The sequence below is a fragment of the Camelus dromedarius genome, chromosome 24 (genome assembly GCF_036321535.1).
Source record: "Camelus dromedarius isolate mCamDro1 chromosome 24, mCamDro1.pat, whole genome shotgun sequence".
In the NCBI taxonomy this organism is placed as follows: Eukaryota; Metazoa; Chordata; class Mammalia; order Artiodactyla; family Camelidae; genus Camelus; species Camelus dromedarius.
Window position 1 is genome coordinate 12849903 of NC_087459.1, and position 17830 is coordinate 12867732.

The 17830-nt window shown below is 41.7% G+C and overlaps 1 protein-coding gene and 1 non-coding gene across 4 annotated transcripts; both read left to right on the forward strand.

Moving 5' to 3' along the window:
• The first annotated feature begins 4817 nt into the window (after positions 1-4817).
• On the forward strand, positions 4818-17155 carry MPV17L (MPV17 mitochondrial inner membrane protein like). 3 transcript variants are annotated; one of them, XM_064478468.1, is made up of 4 exons: positions 4818-5130; positions 7786-7856; positions 11139-11168; positions 14832-17155. In XM_064478468.1, the coding sequence occupies exons 1-4, from the start codon at positions 4821-4823 to the stop codon at positions 14949-14951; spliced, it is 531 nt and encodes a 176-aa protein (XP_064334538.1). In that variant the 5' UTR covers positions 4818-4820; the 3' UTR covers positions 14952-17155. The 3 variants fall into 3 exon arrangements, with proteins under 3 accessions (XP_064334538.1, XP_031289030.2, XP_064334539.1); XM_031433170.2 differs by lacking the exon at positions 14832-17155 and adding an exon at positions 11246-13036; XM_064478469.1 differs by lacking the exons at positions 7786-7856; positions 14832-17155 and adding an exon at positions 11246-11434.
• Positions 15896-15968, forward strand: TRNAA-AGC (transfer RNA alanine (anticodon AGC)). Its single transcript has one exon. It is a non-coding gene; the product is annotated as a tRNA-Ala (tRNA).
• Positions 17156-17830: the final 675 nt, after the last annotated feature.

A 17830-nucleotide genomic window follows, 5' to 3' on the forward strand; every position in this document is an offset into this window, starting at 1 on the left:
AGTGGCATCTCTGATATCCACTATCCCTGTTAAAAAAAAAATCTGTTGCCACATTTGAGTATTCTACTGGGGGCAGGATAGGAGGCCAGGGAAGTGTTCGAAACTTCTAAAACAAGAGTGAAGGACGGATACAATTCTAACCTCAGTACTTTGTTTTCACTCCGGCCAGTGTCCAAATGGTCTGAAAATGATCATACGGATCCAAGGATCTTTCACATAGTTGGTGCCAATGTTATGGGTGTAAGAGTTGCTTATGTCATAAAGAGAATTCTTAGGCATAGTTTTTCCACATCAGAGCTGAAATGCCATGATTTCATGACAAAATCACTTCATATCATTTCTGCTAACAGGAGACGTTCAGGCTCTGGTGGGAAGCAGGCTTGTATCCTCTTCCTTCTAACCTGCCCTCCTGACTTTTCCAGCTGAAGCCCCCAATCTCTCTCACCTGTGCACATTCAGAAACGGAGTCAGCAGTGCTGGTGCCTCCCACTCCCACCTCCATAATTCAATCCCACCCACCAGGAACCATCCAAAGAAAAATAATACTTAAAAAAGAAAATCGTATTAACATTTGCATAAAGCATAGCTCTTTTTATTCATCTCTGGCCATACTAAGCAAAAACCTTGTACTTACTGGGCACACCCAGCTTCAAATCAAAGCACCCCTTTCCATTCAGATCGATGCTGGAGAAATTCCATTAAGAATGAAGGGCTCTTTTACTGCAGGGGAAAGGTGATGGCGGGGAGGGATAAATTGGGAGTTTAAGATTAGCAGATACAAACTACTGTACGTAAAATAGATAAACAACAAGATCCCACTGTATAGCACAGGGAACTATATTCAATACCTTGTAATAAACTATCATGGAAAAGAATATGAAAACGAATATATATGTATAACTGAATCACTTTGCTGTACAGTAGAAATGAACACAACGTTGTAAATTAACTACACTTCAATTAAAAAGAAAAGAATGAAGGGCTCTGGAATAAAGGGGTAGGTGGATGAGAAAATCATGAAAGAGGAAGGTTAGATAAGTTTTTTTTGTTTGTTTTTTTGGGTTTTTTTGCCAGCCTCATTTCAGGTAGATAGTTGCTTCAGTTTCTGGCTCTGTACCTACAGCCCCAGAGACAACTTGTCTCAGAGGTGATATTGAAGGGACTGGAGGAACTTCCATGACCTTTTTTGAAGCTGATCGCTTCCTCAGCTTATTGGAAAACAGACCTGTTGGGCTTGGAGCCTTTAAGCATAGTAGCCTTTTGTTTTTCAGCAGAAATTTCTGATCAGCAAGAGAAGATAGATTTTAGACACTGCAGCCCACTTGGTGGTTCCTATTAAGCCCTGATTCATTTATGAAATTAAATGAAGTAATAATAGTTACCATAAGCTTCCTTGTAATCATCTTAATGTATGTTTAATGTGGCCCTTAGTTGTAAACTGAAGCTCAATTCCCACATCAGTACTTTATTCCCCACTGCAAGAGCTCCTAACAAAACTCCTCTTTTACATTTTAACACAGCCCTGTGTTGCCTGGTTATCCCCTGCTGTTCAGGGATATTAATGTCTCATCAATGTGTTGCCTCATTGTTGCCAGAGGGCTCTGAATCACAGCTTGCGCTGATGATGAAGCATCCCTGTAATGAATTAATTTATCTTAGAGCATCTCTTCTCCTTTGAAGGCCAGGCGGGTTCTTTAGCGTCTTTACTGAATTAGATCGTCTTCAACTACTGCATCTGTTACTGCTTTTGGGAAGAGACAAGTATACAGCAATACACGTAGAACCATCTCAGCCTTCGAAGTATTCATTTCTCTTTCTTTCAACTCCCATTAAGTAAATATGTCTGAGTTCTTTCATAAAGATCACCATAGATCTTGGAGGACATATGCCTCTATGGATGGTTACCAATCCCCGGCCTCACTGGGTTTCTGTGAGGAGGAAATGAGCTCATGTTTCCAAGTGCTTCGTGGAGAATTGACACATGCAGTTGGCTCTCCGTGAATGATGGTCCCATACCTTTGGGGCTGCCAGATTTAGCAAAATAAATTTTAAAAATACAGGGTGCTGAGTTAACTTCAAATTTCAGATGCACAGTGAACATTTTTTAGTGTGAGTGTGTCCCAAATACTGCACCAGGACATCCTTACACCAAAAAGTTACTCGGTGTTCATCTGAAATTCAAAGGTAACTGGGCGTCCTGTATTCTACCTGGCAACCCTCATCCCTCCCCCATCCTACTTTCCTGCTTCCAGTCCCCAATTTTGTTCTGTTTTTCTAATAGCAATATTGGTTGAGGGAATTGTGTAGGAATCATTAGGGAGATTTTCTTTTTTTCCTAATGAAGACCTTACCTTTCTAGAATTTAGGCAGGAATTAGTTTTTTTTTTTTTTTTTTTTTAAGCATTGCAAATACAAATCCTTGTCTCAAGCACATAGTTTAGTGCCTGGCACATAATCGTGCTCAATGAATATTGATCAATTGAATGAATGAATGAACCATTGCCTGGACAATGGATGGTTGGAGTCTAAATGTGTTGAGAAATGTGGTAGTTTGATTTCAGCGAATGGGATCAATTGCCAGTAGATCAAAAGCATTACAGAGAAGACATGAACAATGACCTCCCATGTCTTAATCCCCACAACCTGTGGCCATGTTGTTTTACATGGTGAAAGGGACTTTGTAGATGGCAAAAGGGACTTTTTAGATGACCCTTGGTACGGATCTTGAGACGTGGAGATGATCCTGCACGATCCAGGTAGGCTGAATGTAATCAGGAGGGTCCTCCTAAGAGGGGGAGGGCAGGTGGGTCAGAGTCAGAAAAGACTGTGTGACAGTGGGATGACAGAGAGAGAGAAACTGGAAGATGCCACGCTGCTGGCTTTGAAGATGGAGGAAGGGGACATCCAGGAGTGCAGGGTGCCCTCCAGAAACTGGAAAAGGCAAGGAGATGGACTCTTTTCCATGGGCCCTGGAGGGAAAGCAGCCCAAGGACCCGTTTTAGACTCCTGACCTCAAAGCCTCTGAGACAACAAACTTGAGGTAACTCGTTGCCACAACTTTAGAAAAGTAATACAAGGGGAATATAAATAATAAACAAAGAAAGGTGTGAGCTAGGAGCCTGCCTAGCTGGGGGACGTCTGACAGAAAGATTTGTCTGGGACTAGGACCGGGAAAGCAGAGGGATGGAAATCAGCATATGGGCAGATAGAAAGGGTCAAAGAACACAGAAATTGGCAGATTCCCAAGAACTGAAGAGAATGAGTGTGTTAGTCTTCTGGGGCTGCCAGAAAAAAACACCACAGATTGGGTGGGTTAAAAAATTAATTTTCTCACAGTTCTGGAGGCTAGCAGTCCAAGGTCAAGATGGCAGCTGATCTGGTTTCCTCTGACGCCTCTCTCCTTGGCTTGCAGGTGGCTGCCTTCTCACCGTGTCCTCACTCCGTCTTTCCTCTGTGCGTGCACAGCCATCGTGTCTCTTTGTGGGTCCAAATGTCCTCTTACTAGGATGCCAGTCAGACTGGATTAGGGCCCATTCCATCCAATTCAGCACATAACAATAGGGTTGACAAATTGAGGAACAATCTGTAGAATAATCAGTTAGTGCTCCAGATTAGAGAGGAAGGTGATCTATGACAATTTGGTGCAACCCAAAGCGATCCAGGACTGAATGCCAGACAGAGAAAGGACTTTAGTGGGACAGCTGGCAATCATTTGAATAAAATCTGTAAGTTGGGAAATAGTATTACATCAGTGCCTATTTCCTCACTTTAATAATTGTGCCATGGTTATGTAAGATGTCAATATTTGGGGAAGCTGGGGTGAAGAGTATAGGGGACCCTGTAGTATTTCTGCAACTTTGTAAAAAGTGGAATTATTTCAAAATGTAAAGTTAAAAATGAAAACAAATTAATAATTAACTAAAATAGGATAAACAAATAGAAGAGAGAGAGAATGAGAATGGAATTGGATGTGACAATGAAGGAAAAAGAGGGGAAAGGAAGCAAAGGGATACTGATTTTCATGAGGTCAGAGATTACATGTGCTGTTTCAGTTTACAATGACCCCCTGCTTCTGGGACAGTGCCTGGGAGCTGGGGAGGTAATATTCATTGAGGCACAAACTCTGAAGAGAAGGCAGTGGGCCCAAGGAACCCCACCTCACGTTCATGAGAGGGCTCAAATTTTAATTTCTGACAATGTCTCCAAAGACCGTTACACAATCAGTCTGTGTGTGTCTAAAGTGTGAATTCTTTGCATGTAAACATGTAAAATACATCGCCATCTTGGTAACTGAGTTTTGGTAGCTCTTCTTTTTTTCCCCCTCAATTCCCCCCCACCCCCCCTTTTAACCTTTTTGTTCGTTTGTTTTGAGATACAATTCCCATACCATACAATTCACCATTTTAAAGTGTATTCAATGGTTTTCCGTGCAACTGTTATCACTAATTACAAAACATTTCATCACCGCAAAAAAGAACCCCGCACCCAGCGAGCAGTCACTTTACATCGCTGCCCGTCGCCCAGCCCACGATCAGCCTACTCTCGGTCCCTATGGATTTGCCTATTGTGGACATTTCACGTAAGGGGACCGTGCCTTATGCGCACCAGCCGCGTTTCAAAAGCTCAGCCCCCATGGTCACCAGTGGCCACGGGATTGGACGGCGCGGGCTGGGTGTGCGCGGGGCGCCCAATCGCTCTCCAGCATCCGGAGGAGGCAGGTGCAGGTGGCGGGAGGCGGCGCGCGGGAGGCCGGGGGCCAGGGGCGCCGGGCGTGGCCCGGGAGCCGGCGGCGGTGGCTGGCGGGCGCCCAGGGCCGGGGCATGGCGGGCTGGTGGCGGGCGCTCCCGCGCGCCGTCCGGCGTTACCCGTGGCCCACGAACGTGCTGCTCTACACCGCGCTCTTCTCGGCTGGCGATGCGCTGCAGCAGCGCCTGAGGGGTGGCCCCGCCGACTGGCAGCAGACGCGGCGCGTGGCCACCGTGGCCGTGGCCTTCCACGCAAACTTCAACTACGTGTGGCTGCGCCTGCTGGAGCGCGCAATGCCAGGCCGCGCGCCGCGTGCGGTCCTGGCCAAGGTGCTGTGCGACCAGGCGCTCGGTGGGCCGGTGGCGATCTCTGCCTTCTACGCTGGTGAGGAGCCTGGTGGGGTGTGGGGATGTGATGGGGATTGAGGGGGTGGGGGTGGGTCCCGGGGCTGGAGCTGGGGGAAGGGGCTGGATCTGGTGACAGGGCCGGGAGCCAGGACTAGGGGACTGAAGCCGGGGGTTCAAGGAGCTGGGACATGGCAGGAGCCTGTGGGCTGGGGGCCAGGGACCAGGGTTTGAGGGGAGTGGGAAGGTCGGGGCCGAGGATGGAGGTCGAGGTGCAAGGGCTAAGATGTCTGGGGACCGTGGATTAGACAGATTGAGGGGGAAGAAGTTGAGAGGTGGTTGCTGGAGAGGCCAGGGGCTAGGGGGCCTGGGTCCAGCAGGGCAGGGATCCAGGGGCCAGGGTCTTCTTTGGGATGCTGAGGTTGCACGTGGTCTGGGTCTGTAGGTGTCAGGGGGCCAGGGGCTAGGCTGGAACTGAGAGAAGCAGGGCTGGGGTTTATTTCCTCTTGAAAAAGGTCCATGGAAATGTTGATGAGATCCCCAGCTAGTTACCATAGCAGCTGCAACCCCTGTGACCAAGTTGTGGGGTGGGAGTTGTCCTGCTCCTTGGAAAATTCCTGTCTGGGGCTAGCGGCCTCCTTTCCAACTCAGGCACAAAATGTGAGGGGATTCAGAACTGTAGGGGCAGAGCCGGTGGAATCTGAGGTCTGGCCTACTTTCTCAGAAAAATGTATGCTCGGGGCCATAGTCCTGCTTTGCTAACAAGATTTACCTGCCTGGTGGAGGGAGGGGGACCCCATCCCCTTAGGGTCAAAACCCACAGAATATGTGAAGAGACTTCAGACCCCTGCCACGAGAGGATTCTATACCTGTGAGTGTCCCAGGGAACCCCCTCCTCCGAAAGTCCAGCCTGGAGCCTGAGAGCCTGACTTTGGGAACCTTCCTTGGGGCCCTAAATTCTAAAAACAATAGAAGGGGCTCTGTGGCCTTCATCTTCATAGCATTTTCTATCTCCTGGAAGGGAGTGGGCAGGGGAGAAGCACCCATCCTCCAAGAAAATTCAAGGGCCCTGGGCCTGACCTTGGCATTGGCTGTTGGTACTTTTTTCTAACCTGGTCAAAGTGGTCAAGTCACGACCTTGAAGGAACCTCCACTGCCCTGTGAGTCTTATTTGGGGGGGCCAGAGTCCAACTGCACAGGAAACATGCCTGATGCAGTGCCAGCTGGCCAGATGGCCGATGGGGTCAGTGAGGTCAGGAGACAGAAGACCTGAGAGCAGGAGCTGCCTAGTTTATCAGATCTCTGCCTGGTCCCAGGGTGTGACTTCCAGACCAGATTTGCAAACCAGTTTCTCCTGCCTACTACTGCAGTGGCCTCTTCATGAAGGGATTGGGAGCCTGGAGGCTGGGCGTTTAGTAATCAGATTCCCATTTAATCCTCAAACAATCCCAGTGAGGCAGGTACTTTATTCCTATGTTACAGATTTAGAAACTGAGGCTCAAAGGGGATAAATAACTTGTCTGAAGACAACACAATCCATGGCATGGTCTTCATTCCGATGGAGGTTTCAGCGTGCTTGAAACCGGAAAGGTGCTGCAGGAACAGGGCTTCTGGGGCCTATGGGTCAAGACCAGGGCACCCTGAAATGGATTCCTGCCCACACTGCTTCTTTGCTTTGCTTTTCCGATTTCTGGGCCCCGGTTTCCTTCTCCTCAAATTAAAAAAGGGGTAAGGGGGCAGGGGGTGAGTTGCATGTTTAAAGCACTTCAGACTTGGAAATTGCCTGTATCTTTGTGCTGGGGCCCCTTGGGAGCTAGAGTAGTTGAGATTGCGAAGTCTGGCTTGGAATCCACACTTAGGTTGGACTTGGACCGCTGTCAACCTCCCCAAGCTCTTCCTCCTCTGTAACTCTACCATCCTCAGCTGAGGGCTAGGAGGGTCATGTGAAAGAACCTAACGAGCTTAGCCCTTAATTAGTACTGGGTAAGTGGAAGGAGATATTACCGATAAACTGGGCTGGGTTTTCTTATGAGTCCCGTTCTAAGAACCCCCTGCAATTGATCAAAAAGATCTTATTTTCCCTTCCTCTTAATCCTAGTTGGGGGAGAATTTTTAAAGCATTCTTTATTTTTACACCCTTCCTAAAAATAGGAAGGTTTTGTCTTTGCTCCCTGAATTCTTTTCAGGGTTCTTGAAAGTTTTCCAGATGTTTTTCGGAACGCTGAATTGGTGTCCTGCTTTCAGATTCCAATTAGAAAGCTTCTTTGATGGAAAGTCTGTAGTTGCTGGAACACCCAAGGTCCTGCAGCCTTTTTGTAAAAGGCGGCAATTAAATTTAAAAATTTTAAACATTTCACAAAACGTTTTGAAGGGAGAGAGGAAAAGTCACCAAATAGTCCCACTATGCTAACATTGTGGGTTTTGTGACTTCTCTTACAGCTTAAAAAAAAATCATTCTGCTATACTTTGTGCCCTGCTTTTCTCACTTAATACTTATCATTGCTTTAAAATATACCTAGTTTTAGGATGGAGATTATCTTCTGTTTTCACTGTTGGGCCAGAAGGGACATAGCGAGAGAGTGAGAGTGGTGGTTACCTTGCATACTGGAATAGAAAACTTGAACATGAACCTCTTATACAGGATTCTTCCTATTGACTCTTTTAAAATATTTTTGGTGTTTGTTTTTGCAAATAGGTATGAGTATTCTCCAGCGAAAGGACGACATATTTTTGGACCTGAGACAGAAATTCTGGAATACATATATGGTAAGACAGACTTTTGAAGAAGCAACCAAGATCTCTTTGTATCTTTTTCATGTTAAATACATTTTAATAAAAATATTCTTAAATTAGGGCTCCAGTTGGTTGGCACAAGGGTATAATGTTTTGACAGATCTTAAATTTGTTTCGATATAGTTGAATGAGGAGCTTTAAGAGTGGTTCTATGTGAGTGTCTCTGAATTTTATTCAGTGTTCACAGTGACCTCTGACGTTCTTATATTTACTCTTGTTAGTGATCACAGTAAATTTTGGAGCCAAATAGGTTATTGCAAAATAGGAATAGTAGAAATGACACAAATGAACTTATTTACAAAACAGAAACAGACTCATAGACCTAGAAAACAAACTTAATGGTTACCAAGGGGAAAGGGACAGGTAGAGGGATACACTGAAAGTTCAGGATTTGCAGATACTAAATACTATATATAAAATAGATAAACAGCAAGATCCTACTGTATAGCATAGGGAATTATATTCAATACCTTGTAATAGCCTATAATGAAAAAGAACATGAAAAGGAATATATATATGTGTAACTGAATCCCTATGCTGTACACCAGAAATTAACACAACATTGTAAACCGACTATAATTAAAAAAAAAAAAAGGAATAGTAGAATGTGAGTGGCATAATGGAATTGTTCCCACATTTAGAGCCAATGTTTCCAGGTGTGCATTCTGTTGAGTCCCTATGAAAGGCACCTTCTTAATATCACACAGGTATTTACAGAGAAGGAAGATGTTTCCTAGGGTTATTCCTAGGCTTGAAGCAAGTCAACTGTTGCACTGTGTGCCCAGTACAAATACATATAATCCAGTCCAACAAATAATTCAGTTATTCAATGAAGATTTACTGAGCAGTGTCCTCAAGGCCTGGCAAAGTCAGGGATGCTTTCCAGCGCTGGTCTAGAGCATGTTTGATTCTATTAAAGACAACGAGGTGAATTTTCAGCATTCCAGAGTGTGCACAGACTGGCTTAGGGCTTCACATCTACTTAATTCCCTATCAAAAGCAGTGCCGTGCCACCCCCAGCTATCACCTGCTCTGCTTCTAGCATCTTCTGTTGAAAGATCCTGAGTGTCAGAACCAGCATCACCCGCTTGATGGCTGGAGGCAAGTGATGAGGAGGGTGGAAGCCACATGCTTCCCCTGGGCCTCTCTACCCGAGGACAGTTCCTTCTTGTTTCCAGGGGAAAATGCTCAGAACTCTTTTTTTTTAAAAAAATTATTTATTTATTTACAGAGGGGGAGTAATTAGATTTGTTTGTTTATTTTTAAATGAAGGTACTAGGGATTGAACCCAGGACTCCGTGCATGCTCAGCTCCGTACCACTGAGCTATATTCTCCCCTCCCCCCACCTCATTCAGGACTCTTGTTACTTACCTTGGAGCAAAAATTGTGAGCCCAGGGTGACATCCAAATGTGATTTTCTTCTGTTTTATTTTGGAAAAAGGAACAGGTTTTCCCATTATGTCATAGATCCTGTGGTGATAGGTACATCTGACGTTCATACGAAGACCAAGCAAGCAGAATTATGAAAGAAAAGGGGCTTTCAGCAAGGATTTGCGGATGTTTCAGATTCTCCTACCTTAGCAAAGACACACAGGCTATCTTTCTTGGGCAGAAACATGGGGACTTCTGCACCCCTTTTTAAAAAACAGTGGTTCCAGATGAGTCAGTTGAATCGATCCTCCTGAGAAGAAAGAGGGTACCAGCCATCTGTTGCTTAGCACCATTTGGGGACTTTCCTGAAGATCTCCCAGAACAAGACTTAGGGGGAGGGGACAGCTCAGTGGTAGAGTGCATGCTCAGTATGCATGAGGTCCTGGGTTCAATCCCCAGTACTTCCATAAAAATCAATCAGTCAAACAAACAAACCAGCTATGGGGTTACTGTAACCAAGTTCACATAAGAAATAAGCAGTAGGAAGAAGAATGATTTGAGAAATACTTAGGCAGAATTGGCAGGTCTTGATTGATTGGAGGTAGGGGTAGTGGGCAAGGACATATCCAAGGGTGACCCACCCACATTTGCTGGGTGTCACTCAGCATCCTCTAAGCAAGAGCCCACTTTTCTCTCCTAGTTGTTTATTTGCTTATTTCTCTGTTATCAGCATGGATTCAGGGATTCCCATTTTTTCCAATGGCTAAAAATTCATTGCTGTGTTTGATTATTTTTGGTGTGCAGATACCCCAGATTTGGGCCATGAGAGTCCCTTCAGGTTGGCTCCTATGTCCTTTGGACAAACCCCTACTCCCATCCTTTTTTTTTTTAAAGCCACTTCCTTACATTAAGTCATAAAAGATGTTCTAGGTTCGTCTGGTACATTTACCTGCCCTGCCCTGGTCCTGGAATCAGCCATTTCTCTGAGGAGCCCTTTTGCTTTTTGTGGGGAATGGCACAGAAGACCAAGACCAACTGCACGTTAGGTGATGCTACACCCTGCAGGAAGAAAACTGCTGTGAAGAAGTGAAGTCATGTTTGGATGGCTTTAATCTTCTGATAGCTTTTCCTAAAGTAGTAAGTTCTTAAATGAGTATATACTTTAAACTTTTAATAGCTTTTATTGCAACAGTTTATCGTAGAAACTTTAGAAAATAAAAATTGGTAAGAAAAGAAAAAACAATACCACCTTTATATTACATTGTCATAGGGACTATTTGAAAAATCTCTAGGTTTTTTTTTAAAGATATAATTTACATATTAAGACCTCTATCTTTCAAAAAAAATCCATAATAATGACCTTTTTGTCAATAAGTATAGGTTAAAGCCTGTTAAAATAAATCCATCTTAAAAGTTAAACTTATTCTATAGCATGAAATAGTTAGAATATATTATTAGCAAATCACCATAAAGAATGGTTTGGTCTATAGTTTTAAAAATTCAGTAATGATCCTGTATTTTATAAATATATCCCTGCATCATTTGCTTGGGCAAACAGGAAAATTATAATATACAAATAACATGTTGTTATTTTAAAAGCAGTTGCCTTCTGGAATTGGTCCTGATTCTGGTAGACTTTTAATTGTAGATCTGTGAATATAGCTAATAAAAATCTTTATGCTTGTGCCTAACAGCTTTTTGTACAACTCCCCACCCTCTTCCACTCGAGAGACCATAAATAGTCTAATTTAATCAGCTTAGCCTGAAATATAACACCACCTCCACATTCCAGCTGCGTGGCTTTCTTAATGCTTTATGGAATGAACTGTGTGATTGTTTCGTGTGATTAAAAGGCATTCTAATAAAGTTTTTCTTTATTCCAGAGTGGTCTGATGTACTGGCCTTTTGTACAGGTGAGTTTCAAACCACTTAGAGTGCTAACTGGTGGGTTTGGTTTATGTGGAGCCCTAAGACTGTCTCTATGTTACAGCTGGCCAACTTCAGCCTTGTTCCCGTTCACTGGAGAACAGCTTACACTGGACTCTGTGGTTTTCTGTGGGCCACCTTCCTCTGCTTCTCACAACAGGGTGGTGATGGCACATTGAAGTCAGCTTTCACTCTCCTTCGTATAAAGGGGACACGTGAGGTTGAAAAGGCCCCACAGAAGTGACAAGTTGAGAACTCCCTGAAAGTGACTACTTTTTTAAAGGCAGTGGATTGACTGCAGATGAAATACTTCGCTTACCACTTGTGTACTCCATTTTGAAGAATTACTATTCTATAGACTCGATTGTTTCTTAACTAGTGATGATAACTTTCAATTTTATTCGCATCTCCCTTTTTTCCCATTCTAAGCTGAAAGGATTACTTCTCTAATACTTTGGCTACTATCAATAACAGTGGCAAAGTGGCGTTTTACAATCACTATTTCTAGCCTAATATTTTATTGCCAGTTGATTTAAGGAACCCCCATTTTGATTGTATACATCTCTCCTCTGAAGTCTCAGGTTATCTCCTAAACACTTTTGGATCAGATTACCTTTTATAACAAAAAGAGTCCTTATAGTAAATTTCTGTTTACACAGAATTCGATCAGGAAGATTGAATCACCAGGTTTTCCCCTAAAATACTGTGTAACTTATTGTTATGCTGATACTAAGGTTCTGCAAGTACATTTTATATCAAAAAACAAAACAAAACAGTGTATGATCATTGTGTTCTGTACAGAATGTATTTGGCTGATGTCTTCTACTTTTATAGTTTTTAAATATTCTTTAATGCTTTTTAGCCTTCAGCATATTTACTTGGCTAAACATTGAATTTCCTTGACATACGAAATATACAAAAGGAGGGGGAGGGTATAGCTCAAGTGGTAGAGCTCATGCTTAGCATACACAAGGTCTTGGATTCAATTCTTCTCATCACCACCTCTAAAAATTTTAAATAAGTAGACCTAATTACCTCCCCCTAAAAAATAAAAAAAAAGAAAGAAATTTTGAAAAAAAAAAAAAGAAATATAAAAAGTATTTGGCTTTTAAAAGAAATATATTGACTGAAGTGTCTAAAAAAAATTAAGTTTTCTTTTGGAAGGAAGAATTCTATTTCATAAAGTTCCAGGGAAAATAGTTACCCCAAAATTCACAGTGATGTCCTATTTTTAAATTAGTGCTTTAACAAATCTTTATAGGTAATCTTTAAGGCAGACATGAGAAACTCAATCCAGTTTTTCAGATTTACTCAGTTTTTCTAACTTCAAAACCAGTGGGTTTAAGAATTATGTGAATAATTCAAGAAGTTTTAGCAATTTTCATCCAAGAATCGCATCACTATTCTGTTGCTTCCAGTGGAGTGTTTCACAAATGTAAGGATGTGAAGTGCTGAGATGTTAATATATTTATCTTCAGAATTTATATTTAAGATTAACTTAAGAATGTATTCCTAAATATTTTAAGCATATAATTTATATAAATTGTAATATAAATTTATATGTCATAAGTATATAACTTCTAAGTATATGATTTATTTCAATTTAATAGGTGTTAATATATTTTACATTATTAGGACAACAGTAAGGAAACTTCTAAATAGTTTATTTCTAAAATAATTTGTGTTTTGCATAGTTTTAAAAGTAGTTGATACAACAGAAAAGCTATTTCACAATACATGACATGTTTTACTATTTAAAAAGTACATCCAGACTAGTGACTGTGCCTCAGCTTTGAATAATGCAGATGCTTCTGTCCAGCTTACTTGTAATTAAAAATGATGCATAATTTGCAAACCTATCAGTCTTTTTCATTTCTAGGAAAATTAATGAAAGTCATTCCTTTATCTATATCATAGTTTGGTTTGGTTGGAAAGAATTAGGCAATGTGAGAGTTTGCATGTGTTTAAAATTTTCTAATACCAAGCATGGGAGTGGCATGTAAAAATACTTTCCTCAAAATCTATCAGAAAGGTGATTCAGCGGACAAAGTGACTGATTATTTGTCCAGTACACAGTCAGTGAAATTTGGCATTTAAGGGTTCATAAAAATGAAGGGTGCTTTAGGAAAATTTTATCTTATTTGTATGGATGCTTTTGGGGCCAAAATAAGAAAACTGTTTAATGGATGAAAGGAATTACAACTACAAAAGATTTAGTTCAAAGAGGGAAACATTTTCACATTCTAGTACTTCAGTGATAATTCCAATTTTGGTTTTTAATACTTCGAAGAAAATGTTTTATTTCTTTTACTATAAAATGTATTGATAAAGAGATTTAACTTTGGTGTTCAGGTTGTATCTAAGTAGGGCCTCCAGATCAACTATGTTAACCAAAACCGAACTAAAAGTCTCTTCAGGTTAGCAAAACAAACAAACAAACAAACAAAAAAAAGTAGTCTCTTTAATTAAGGTAGATAACCCAGAACTACAATTTCTAACTCATCCATTATTGCTATATACTTTCATATACTTTCTTTATATCTCTTCTAAGAATCGTCATCCTTTAGGATTCATTTGAAGCTATTGAAAAATATTTTCTTTTGCAAGATGGGCAGTTTACGTTGAGTGGAATTTTATGTGAACTTCTGCAGGGTGTTTGCCAAAACCACTTATATCCAGAACATGCTTAACAATATATTCTGGAGGCAGCTTTTGTTTAAAATTATGTTCATCTCCTGAAAGAATTAGAAAGTTAATGGATTTTTGTGCCTGAAGATCATGACTTTGCATTGGCTACATTTAATCTAGTTTTACCGATATTTAGAAACCAAATCACAGAAAATGCAATTAAAAAACTATTGAGGTGCGTAGGATATAGCTCAGTGGTAGAGTGCATACTTAGCATGCATGAGGTCCTGGGTTCAATCCCCAGTACCTCTATCAAATGAATAAACCTGATTACTTCCCCCCTCCAAAAAAAATATTAAAAAATGTTTTTATTTATTTATTTGTTTATATTGAAGTGTAGTTGATTTACAGAAAATTATTCTTTTAATACTGTCAATGGCCATTAAGTGAAAGGGGAAATCTGGACTTTAAAGATAAAGGATAACGGATGAAGAGCTGTAAACAGCAGCCAACCAAGTGAATAAAAGGGAATGGTTTACAGCTGACTAACATTATTGGTATTTATCAGTTAAAAGCGTATCTTTTTTTAGTTCTCTTCCCCATTGTAAGTCTGTCTTTCCTTAAATCTTTATTCGTCCATACCTTCTGTCCTCTTTCCCTGTTGAGTGGCCATAATAAGCCCCCTTCTCCTGTACTTCATCCCTCCCCAGCCACGGCCACCCAGACACTGGGGGCTGGTGGGAGGGGGCAGAATAATTGTGATGAGGTTATAGGGACCAGCCTACTTAAGTCACATGACAGCTATGCTTTAGAGAGATGGTAGCAGAGACCCCTATTTTGGAATTTCTTCCCCCAGAGGGGAGAAAAGGAAGAAGGATCAGCCCTAGAGAGAATTTTGAAGTGAGGGAACATTCTGGAGGCAGCTTCTATTTGCAATTAGGTTCATCTTCTGAAAGTGTTAGAAACCTGATGGGTTCTCGTGCCAGAAGATTTTGACCTTGCGGTGTCCACTTTCTTTTCAGAGATCCTCCCGTTCTTCTGGATGCCCTGTCCTGCATTCTCTCCAACTTAGTGCTGTATCTTCCAGATCAGATCTCATCTCTTCCTCACCTCTCCAAACTCCCATTCTCTCCTGTGACTGACTTGAGCTACATTTAGAAAAGTAGGTTTATTAAGCTAACTCACTGAGATGCGGATGACAGCCTTTATGGCTAAGTTGTTTTGTTTTTTCTTAATTGCTAACAAAAACGAATCTCTGGATGGAATTTTAGGAACTATTGCTGTGCTGAAAGGAGGTAGAAAAAAAGGGTATATTTTTGTCAGGAGACTTCTGATACACTTTACATTATGACGTTCACTTCCCATTGCATTAAAACCAGCCATGCACTTCAACTAAAAAATTGAAGAGAAAAAAAAAAAAAAAAAAAAACGAAACACCAGCCAGGCAAAGATCATTGCAATGTATTGTGAAACTTTCCACAATGGATGATCTTTATCTGTTTGCATGTTTGTATTCCCTACCGGACTGAGCTACTGGAAGGAAGAATATATTTCTTATTCATATTTGTCTCTGAAACGTCCCACACAGTGTCCAGCACATGGTGGAAACTCTAACACTGTTGAGTGACTGAAGGTAATTTGTGGATTTCTCATCTGTCATTTTCTTCGGCCCAGACTGGTGCTGAGGAGTCTGGACTGATGGTCCTTTCATCTTCACCCCGTATTCAGGCAGCTGTCCTGTCTTACGCTCAGCACAGCCCAGACCTTCACATGCTTTGGCCCCAGGCCTAGAAAATTGTGTTTTCTTGGAGATGGTTAAGACTTGTGGGCTTTGATGCCCTGACATAAACCTCCAAAAACCATCTCTTCACACCCCTCCCCAGCTCTGCAAAGCCTGTATTGTTTGTTTTTGAGAATTGGATAAAATCATGGTAGTTGGGCCTTCTCCAAACCACTAAATTACCCTTTGTGATGGTTAATTTTATGAGTCAACTTGACTGGGCCACAGGGTTATTTGGACAAAAATTACTCTGGGTGTTTCCCTGAAAGTGTTTTTGGATGAGATTAGTATTTAAATTGGGGGTGGGGAGGGTATAGCTCAGTGGTAGAGTGCATGCCTAGCATGCATGAGGTCCTGGGTTCAATCCCCAGTACCTCCATTAGAAATAAACAAACAAACAAACAAACCTGATTACCTCCCCCTACCCCCAAAAGTATTTAAATTGGGAGACTGAGTCAAGCAGATTGTCCTGCCTAAGGCCTCGTCCACTCAGTTGAAGGCCTGAATCGAACAAAAAGACTGGCCTCCTCCCAGGTAATAGAATTCTTACTGCCCAACTGCCTTCAAACTGGGACATTGGCTTTTTTCCTACCTTTGGACTTGAAACATAGGCTCTTCCTGTGTCTCAAGCCTGTCGGCCTTCACATGGGAGCTGCAGTGTCAGCTTGCCTGGTTCTCAGACCTACAGACTCAGCATGGAACTTAATTAAATTCTCTGGGGTGTCCAGCTTGCTGCCTCGCCCTGCAGAATTTGAGCCTTGCCCGCATAATCATGTGAGCCAAGCCTTATAATAAATCTCTTTCTCTCTACACACAATCCTATTGCTTCTGTCTCTCTGGAGAACCCTGAATAATATCCCCCCTTTATGTATGTTAGTATTCCATAGTTTGTGGTTCATGCTCTGTGGCTGCCTGTGGGTGATGACCACCAGCTCACAACTGTTACAGATTTACTCTGCACATCACTTTCTGGGAGCCCTGAAATCATAATATGCAGGTGGTCATCCACTCCTACTCCACTCATACTCCTCTGTATAGGACAACACATCTGTATGACCTGAAAATGGAAATTCAGCCAGATAGCCAGGTCACTGCCAAATAACAGAACTGACTACATTTTCACTTTAGGTTGACAGTGGATGGGAGATGTAGGTTGTGAATTCTGTGAATATGGGGGACTGAGAATTAATTCCAGTTAGACGGTAAGCCGTTTTGGAGCTGAGACCATCTCAGTGCTTGATTATGCTTCCTAGTGAAGGGCTCGGTCAAGACTGATACTCTACCTCGATACTGAGGTCAGATAGTTGCTCAGACACCTGCTATGTCTGAATACTGCCTTTTTAGTATTCACGATGAATAACTATTTGTTCATTTTTTAATACTCATATCTGTGTCCTGTCCCTCTGAGCCATGGAGCTAGACTACTCTTTTTTCATATTTTGGGTGGAAAGGATTGTAAAAGCAATACCAGTTGTTTCACTTCAAAATTTAAACGTTATGTATGGATATAAAATTTTGGGTGCAATGTGATTTCGTGTAATGAAAAATAAATGAATTTTAGTTAAATACTGCAAATGACTCTGGCTGTTTTGTGTTATTGGTGGTATGAATATTCTGGGAAATATTAAAGGAAATGAGATTTACATCCTGTCATCTTTCCTAATCATCTTTATTGCAAATGCAAGATTCATGCCTTTACTTTGGGTTGAAATACAGGTGGTCCTTATCTGTCTGTATGTGCTCCTTGTTACTTAATGAATTCTTGCAAAGGTTTAGTCTACTGCCTATGTATTATGTACTCTCATAGAGCTAAAAATTTAGAATTAAAATCGTTCCTGAGTTCTCAAAAATCATTTTTTGAGCATAAAATAGGGAAAAAAATGCAGTATGAAGATTCCTTTCATTAATACTGAGGAGGCCAACTTGAGCTTCAACTGCAAGTTACTGAAGCTGCTTCTCCCACCATCCACTAGTCACGTGGCTCTTTTGGTCTCGAGTTCCCTCATTTTTTCCCGTAATTTAAATTCTCTCCTGCTGTCTTGAGTGGAATAGACTTCCTTAAACACATTTAATGACGGAACTGCTAATACGTGTTTGAAAAATTAGCTGGATTGTTCTGGAGTTGAGTTCAGCTAACATGTATATGTCTATGCTGTTTGTGGACGTACATACACACATGTGTAAGGTCACATTAGATCTTTCTGTAGCTCCCTTTCTGTAATAGTACGTCTTCATCCCAGG

Excerpts from the sequence above, each read along its gene's own strand:
- MPV17L (XM_031433170.2), top strand. The coding sequence starts at position 4,821 with ATGGCGGGCTGGTGGCGGGCGCTCCCGCGCGCCGTCCGGCGTTACCCG. Across the intron at positions 5,131-7,785 it reads GATCTCTGCCTTCTACGCTG|GTATGAGTATTCTCCAGCGA; the intron begins GTGAGGAGCCTG and ends TTTTGCAAATAG. Across the intron at positions 7,857-11,138 it reads AATTCTGGAATACATATATG|AGTGGTCTGATGTACTGGCC; the intron begins GTAAGACAGACT and ends TCTTTATTCCAG.